We start from the raw sequence: 7,954 nt of genomic DNA, 5'->3' as shown, positions 1-7,954 counted from the left end.
ACTAGCTAGGATGACTCATATTAATGATATTTTATAAATTTCGTTACATTAAATTATATAAAATTCAATATTTAATTACACTAATCATAATATAACATTTCAAAAAATATTATACACCACTAATATCTTTTATCATTTTTTATAAATTTATATAGAGATAGGCTTTAGGTTATATATAAATTAATTAATAATCACTGATCAGATAACAAAAATGTAACTTAATTTATATAGGTTTTAATATTACATATGGAAAACAAAAAACAAACATTGGTTAAAGAATAAAACCCTTAGATAATCAACCTTGGATTATAGAAAATATAATTAAGTTGTTAAAACTAACAAATGAGACTCTCACACACATTACACTCTTTATCACAAAACAAAAAACTCACTCATAACTCTTAATTTCATGATCATCACTTTTGTTTGTTAATAAAATTCAAGGGGAAGGAACACCACCAAAGCCAGAACCACCACCACCACCACCAACACCAGTACCGCCGAGTCCACCAAATAGTCCACCATTGCCACCACCAAGTCCAATCCCACCACCAATCCCCCCATTTAAACCGTTACCGCCTCCACCAATGACGCCACCCATCCCGCTAATTGGGAGTCCGTCATTGCCAACACCGGAGTATCCACCGATACCCCCGTAAGAGAGGAAGTTCTTCTGATCGTTAAGCCCTTTGTTATTGTCCATTGGCACATTTCTAGCAGCTACTACACTCAGAACAATAAGAACCAACACAATGCATGAGTACCACTTACCACAAGCCATAATTAATTCTTATTATTAGCTAGTTAGTAAGTAACAAAATTATTATTAATATAAATATTTTGTTTTTGATGAGTATACTTGGTTCTATATGGAAGGGTTTTTATAGCCAAAAAAGAGTGATGGGTACAGTTGTTTCGATCTTCAAAGTTCTTTTCTGGAGTTGGATAGAATTATTATATTTATCATTATTGGTAGCACAGTGGATATGTATAATTAATATATATTATATATGTTTATTTAATATTCGACAGCATTTTTTAAAAATGTCCCTACGGTTAATTAGTGATATGTCTTAAAAGTTATTATTATATTAAATTATATGACATGTTATATACTTAGTTTTAGCAATATTGATATTACTAATTAGAGTCAAAAATGGATTTGATGCTTTAAATAACATCAGAAAAGAGGGTTATGATCAGGTCAAAGATGGATATATAGTAATTAAGCTTTGTCCTTAATTATATCAATCTTGAAACACAGATTTGTTCTCTCATTAGATAGATTGTGTGAGCTATGAGAGCATATTTCTTTACTTGCCATATATATTTTAGTGCTCAAGTATTGGAAAGATCAATATATGTGATTAATTGGTTTATTAAAGGGCATACATAATTCAAAGTTGAATAAATTTCAAAAACATGTTTAATTATATATTCACCTATATACACTCTTCCACCTGCTGTATATATACCATGTTTAATGTTAATTAATTAATAAATAATAAGGCCTTTGGATCGAATTTGAGAACTATATATTCAATTGGTTCTATTATAAAGAGAATTAAATTTGATGTGAAGATTAGAATCAGATGAATTTTAATTGAAAAAGTCTCACAAGTAGATAGAGAATATCTGGTTTACTTAAAAAAAATTGATTCACTCAACAAAATTTCTGTACCAATATAAAGTTTTATTTTGTTAGTTTTTTTTCTTTAATTCCCTACTAAATTTTACTTTTCAAAATGTACCAAACATATAGTCGTAGCCAATTAATCTGGTCTCACACTAATTAGAGTAATTATTTCTTTAACAGCTGCCTAAATAAATGTATATGATAATAATATGATAGTAGATATCAGCAGCAATTATTAGGACATGAAAGATAATTAAGTTTGCATAAATTTCCTCAACAAAACATAACAATGTTCGGTCCACTTATTATATGCTTCATCTGCATATTATATTAATTAATGGATAAATTATTGTTATTAAGTACTAATATACATACATACTAATGCATACATGTTATTATTGAGTACGGGTAGTACCTAGTATTTTTAGACATGTTACCTTACGATTGGTTAGCGATACTATTATTTAAAAATTATTATATTAAACTATATGAGATCTGATATTTAGTTAGACCAATAGTAATATTAACACATAGGATAATGCTAAGCACTACCAGTACCTTTTTAGTATTATTCTAACTAAAATATATATATTCAAATACACTTGGGTTAATTTAATAGGTTTTAAGCTTTTTTTTTTATATATAATGCATAAACACTACTATAAAATTAACTTTTTCTATTGGTTTAATTTATAACTGTCATTTATTTTTGTTAGTTTAACAAAATATTTTAAAAATATAAGAATATTCCATTAAATTTAACTATATTTGTAGGGCTAGTTTTATAAATATATATATATAAATATTAGGAGAATTACTCCATATATACTGTTTTTTTAATTTTTTTTTTAAAATTTACGGTTTGAATTTCTAAAATAGTTGCAGCGCTAGTTGCAATAGGAGTTTCTATATGATTTTTTGTTGCGATTTAGGTTGCCGTGCTAGTTGCAATATGAGTTTCTATATAGAATTCTATAAAAATATATAAAAAAAAATGTTTAGAAGTGTAAAAATAAAAAAGGCCCTAAATATTAATATTATTTATTTTTAATTAATTTAAATATATATAAATATTAATTATATTTGTTTTAGGTTAATTCAACTTACATTAATTTTAAATTAATTCAAATATATATAAATATTAATATATTATTTGTAATATTATTATTTTTAATTTTAATATTATTAAATTTTATATTTAATTTTTAAAATTTTAAAATTTTTAATATTTATTTTTTCCTAAAAATTAAAAAATTAATAAGTATTTTTTTTTATTTATAAAATTTTTTAAATAGACATCGTAAAAATAAAAACTAAAAATATAAATAAATATAAGTATGTATATATATATTGGCTCAAAAAATTTTTAAAGAAATTGGACTTGAATAAAACCTGTCTTCCATGCACACGTACATTTATGGTCAAGTCAACTACCAAATTAATAGATTGCATTTTTAAATGTCATCATCAACTGCTACTACTTCTACTTCTACTACTACTACTACTAATTATTATTATTATTATTATTTTAACAAATATATCACCAATTATTTTTAAAAGCAGTTTCTAACCAAATTTAAAGTACTTATGTCCGGTAGCTGAAAGAAATGTTTTTTTTTTATTAAATAATGCAATTTTATTAATATAGTAATCGATTAAAATAATAATTTGTACTTTAATTGGAACGATTTAGAAAAATGAGTTAAATAGAAAACCGCTTAATTCTCAAATCGTTTAACAAATAAAAATAAAAATTAAAACCAAATTAAAAAGATTCCAATATCCGCAGTATAATAAATCTCAAAATACTTATATTTAATTTTATTTACGTTCAAAATACTAATATTATTCAGATTGAAGTAGCACCAATTATATGTATGTGTGGTCTCATGTGTTCGTATTTATACAATAATTATATATTGTTATAAACCAAAAATGATACATGTTATATGAATATCATATAACTTTTTACTAATTATTGTATATTTTTATTTTTTAATAATGCTCATCATTTATATATGTACTAAAATTTGAATATCATTTATATCTATATACTAAACCATCCCTTCAATTGTATAAATTTTAAATTTAAATTATTATTACTACATCAATATAATAAACGCATATGTATGATAATATTAAAATTTATGTAATTATATAGAAAAAAAAAACAAGTGAAAGCGTATTTTTATTATCTCATTGCCATACAAACACACCAAATTATAACCAAACAACAACTTAACACAGTTCAAACTTGACTAGAAAATACTAAATTACACACACAAAATTAAACATTTGAAATAATGAAAGAAAAGAAACCATAACTAATAATAATTTGATTAATCAAAAAAACTTTCAAGGTTGAGGAAAAGATCCGAAGAAATCACCATTGGATCCAGTATTACCGAAACCCGGGAATGTCCCAAAAGTACCACTGTCCCCACCAAAGCTAGGCAGGCCTCCAATTGAACCGCCAAACACACCGGGTAGACCACCGCTGGCCGGAATGCTGCCGTCGCCATTCCCGGTGGAGCCAGCAAAAATACCAAAGGTTTTTTGGTCATTAAAACCGGCCGCGCTAGCCTGATTATCTGCCACTACTACTTGATCATGATCAGTAGTAGTAGGCAAAGTTCTAGCCGTAGTTGTTCCCATTTGAACAATTACAAATAATGAAGAAATCACCGTTAGGGTTACAAACAACTTTGCCATAATTTAAAATTTTTTTCACTTGATATATATACTTAGCACAGTTAATTATAATATGTATTATTTTGTAATATAATATATTGCTTGAAGTGATTCAAATAATATGAATCATGCCCTTTTATAGGGATGGAATTATATGAATATGATCGTGGTTAATAATAATTAATTTTGTGTTGAATGAGGTTTAAAGTATGCCAGGTAATATCAGCTCATCATCTTATTAATTTCCATATCTCCATGCATGGACCATATTATTGATGTTATTTTTGTTAAACAAACTAAATATGATCTCGTTTGGGAGAGTAGTATAGCGTTGCGTATATATATATTATACGTAGAATAATAATGAATTAAAATATCAAATATATCATCTATTTAACAATTATTTATGTACAATTATTTTATTTATAAGTTCCATTTATAAATTAACAAATATATTGAACATTTTTTACACAAATATTTTATTGTTTTTGGTTTATTATATATATATAAATAGTATTACGAAAGTGATATTATATTAGTAATATAATTTTTTGAAAGGATATTAGTAATATAATTAGATACATTAAGGATATCTTATATATTATATATATAATATATATTTATGCTATTGTTGGTTCATATTTTTTTTAATTAAGGATACGTGTCATTATTTGCTTTGGAAGGGAGATGAGGGCCAAGACCCAAATGGGTGACTGTCGGGTTGAGTATGGGCCACCAAGGAGGGCCCATAGTCTCATCTTTTGGGCTCTAGTGCCTAGGTCGTAGTTCTTAGTGGATTGGCTCATTGGGCCCGTGAATTAGGATCCGAGAAAACACTTAACCATCAATTAGAAACCCTCAATGAGAGAGGTAAAGTATAATTAGTTTCTACTTATAAATATGAGACCATGAACTTACTGTACACAGATTCAATTTTTCAATTCTTAACCAAAACCATTGCTAAACAAATCAATTATTGAACCTCTCTATTGTTGTAACCTATGACAAACTAACTAACTAATAAAGTTACTTATGGTTTACATATTTATCTTTATTATTATCACTTTTTTTTTTTTTTAAATTAAACTCTTATTAACAACAATCGGAACTTAATACATCAATAAGAAAAGAGAGAAAATCCTCAATCCAAGCCAATTCACCATCCACCCTAAGTGCATGCACAGCTAATTCATGAGCAGCCTTGTTGGCTGTACGACGAACATGAATTAGGAATGCCTCAAGAAAACTGGAAAGCAAACTAGCAATATCATCCAATAAAGAACCAAGTTCATTACAAAGGGAAAAACGCTTTGGGAGAGCTGAAACCAAGGCTAAGCAATCTGATTCCACCACATGAAGAGGAAGACCAAGAGTGAGAGACCAATCCAACGCAACCATTAATGCAACAGCTTCTGCTAATATGACTGTAAAATTCCCTACAAAAATTAACAAACAGAGAATAAGTGAAAAAGAAAAAAATTCCAATCCTAATAAATGAAAACAACAACAAAAGAAGTAAAATTACAAATCCGGTAAACAATAACCATATACCGGAGGGAAAAGTCTCCCTCCGGTCCAACCATAATCCCAACACAACTACTCTACACCCTCCTATCTTAGGAATATCATAATATTTTAAAGTCATAAACTATACCAAATAAGGATCTACATAGACATCCCAGCACATTCCCAGTAGTATCTCGAACTATTGCCCCAATGCCTATAGTATTAGAATTAACATCCAAGGACGCATCAACATTTAGTTTATACGCTCCCAAAGGCGGCTTAACCCATCGTTCTGGAGATAAGCATGTCGATCCCTTTGCCATAACATTATGCCTCGAACATTGACTTTACTCATTAAATAACTTAAAGATTTGTTATTATCACTTTATCTATCATATTTTGGCTTATTTTTAAGTTAGTGAAATCTCGATCAACTCTAATAATATACGTGGTGGTGATTGCCCTAAATAAATTCTTTAATAATGAATCGAAAAAAAAAAAGATTGTTATTGTTTGATTATGGGCAAACATATATAGGTTGATTATTAATTATTCAATTAAATTTTCTGAAACGTATATGGGCAAACAATGAATTCTCAATTATTTAAAGCATTATTAATTTACAATTTTAATAATTTTCAGACATAATTAATAAAGAAAAGACAATAGAATACATAGAATTAGCATGTATGACTGTCGTCTCCGAACTTTATGACAATTTATTTAAATATCAAAATTATTATCACGTGCATATATGTATTATATATATAAATATATGAGCTGGATTAAAATTAATTACGATCGACTTTAATTAAATTAGTTAAATTCGAAAAAATAAATATATGAGCTGTTCATATAACAGCATTGTTCTTTATTACCTCTTCCAACTCGCGGCGTGTAGTATTAATAATTTAATTATTAAAAGTTCAATTTATCAAATTAATAATGTGAAATATTAAAATTTGTAAATAATTTCACTTAATTTTATAATTACACAATATCAATTTATGATTTTGCGACAATAATAATCATTTATAATTGCACATTAATATATTTCATAGTTATTTCTGCGACTATATAAAATTGTTTAGCTAATAAATTTTTTTATATCTATTTTATTACAAAACACTCAATTATAAAGTATTTCTGGGGTGATCATATATCGCGATCTCTTGCATATATATACATATGATATATATATATATTTAATGTTATAATACAACTTATTCTCCAGCAAATGTATATATACATATACATAATATTATACGACTACTTATATATTAAGAGATTTAATAAATTTGTTCAAAAAATAATAATAATAAATAATAAATAAATTGGTTCAGCCATGCATTAATATCCATGAAAGATATGAAACGAGTAGGTGTAAATGGGTAGTTGGGTTTATTTACTTGAGTTCAGGGTTCGGTTCAACCACATTTTCAGATTAATTATAAAAACAAATCATCATGTTTTTCTCATAAACATATTTATTTATTTAATTATTAAAATTATTAAAAATATATGCATACGTGAGAGATCAAAATATATAAAAAAAAAAATAATAAGTCACATGAGATTTTACAAGAAAAATATTAAAGGACAGCTTAAAATATCAAATATCAATGATTATAGCAAACTATAATTATTAGTGAAATTTAATATTAATTTCTTTATTTTTTAATTCAATAAATAATATAAAAAACTGCAAACATTCACAATTTGTTATAGTGTTTAAGGTGTGTAATATTACTGTTTTTGAGTGTATATGCTTAATAACCAAATTTGAATCTTTTATAGAGTGACATGTGTGGTCTTATTTATAGGCAATAATTATGTTGATGGGTCGGAAAATTGAATGTACATGTCTAGTTGTCAGAGTAGTGAGTTCATAGATCTCATACTTATTTGAAATAATTATATAAGGTATAATTTTTGGAAGGAAATTATGTTTTTTTTTTATGTTTGAAGAATTTTTTTTTTTTTTTATAATTTTATATTTTTTTTTATAGAAATAACAAAAAAAAAATATATATAAAAATAATATAAGAATAACATTTAAATAACATATAAATAATAAAAAATTAAGAATAAATTAACAAGAGTATACCATAAAAAACCGTA

At 25.9% G+C, this 7,954-nt stretch overlaps 3 protein-coding genes across 3 annotated transcripts; all 3 read right to left on the bottom strand.

Annotated features, from left to right (window-relative positions):
• Positions 1–203: 203 nt before the first annotated feature.
• On the bottom strand, positions 204–897 carry LOC115714691 (uncharacterized). The gene has a single exon (XM_030643445.2). The coding sequence runs from the start codon at positions 779–781 to the stop codon at positions 440–442; it is 342 nt and encodes a 113-aa protein (XP_030499305.2). The 5' UTR covers positions 782–897; the 3' UTR covers positions 204–439.
• A 3,094-nt stretch (positions 898–3,991) lies between these two features.
• Positions 3,992–4,348, bottom strand: LOC115713864 (uncharacterized). Its single transcript, XM_030642347.2, has one exon. It carries the CDS (start codon positions 4,346–4,348, stop codon positions 3,992–3,994), a length of 357 nt encoding a protein of 118 aa, XP_030498207.2.
• Positions 4,349–5,419: 1,071 nt separating this feature from the next.
• Positions 5,420–6,156, bottom strand: LOC133037189 (uncharacterized). The gene is made up of 2 exons (XM_061114050.1): positions 5,982–6,156; positions 5,420–5,763 (listed from the first exon to the last, which is right to left on the bottom strand). Exons 1-2 carry the CDS (start codon positions 6,154–6,156, stop codon positions 5,420–5,422), a joined length of 519 nt encoding a protein of 172 aa, XP_060970033.1.
• Between the last annotated feature and the right edge of the window lie 1,798 nt (positions 6,157–7,954).

This window comes from Cannabis sativa, chromosome 4 (genome assembly GCF_029168945.1).
Source record: "Cannabis sativa cultivar Pink pepper isolate KNU-18-1 chromosome 4, ASM2916894v1, whole genome shotgun sequence".
Classification (NCBI taxonomy): domain Eukaryota; kingdom Viridiplantae; phylum Streptophyta; class Magnoliopsida; order Rosales; family Cannabaceae; genus Cannabis; species Cannabis sativa.
The sequence above is the reverse complement of the archived record's forward strand: the minus strand, read 5'-3'. Positions and strand labels throughout refer to the sequence as shown.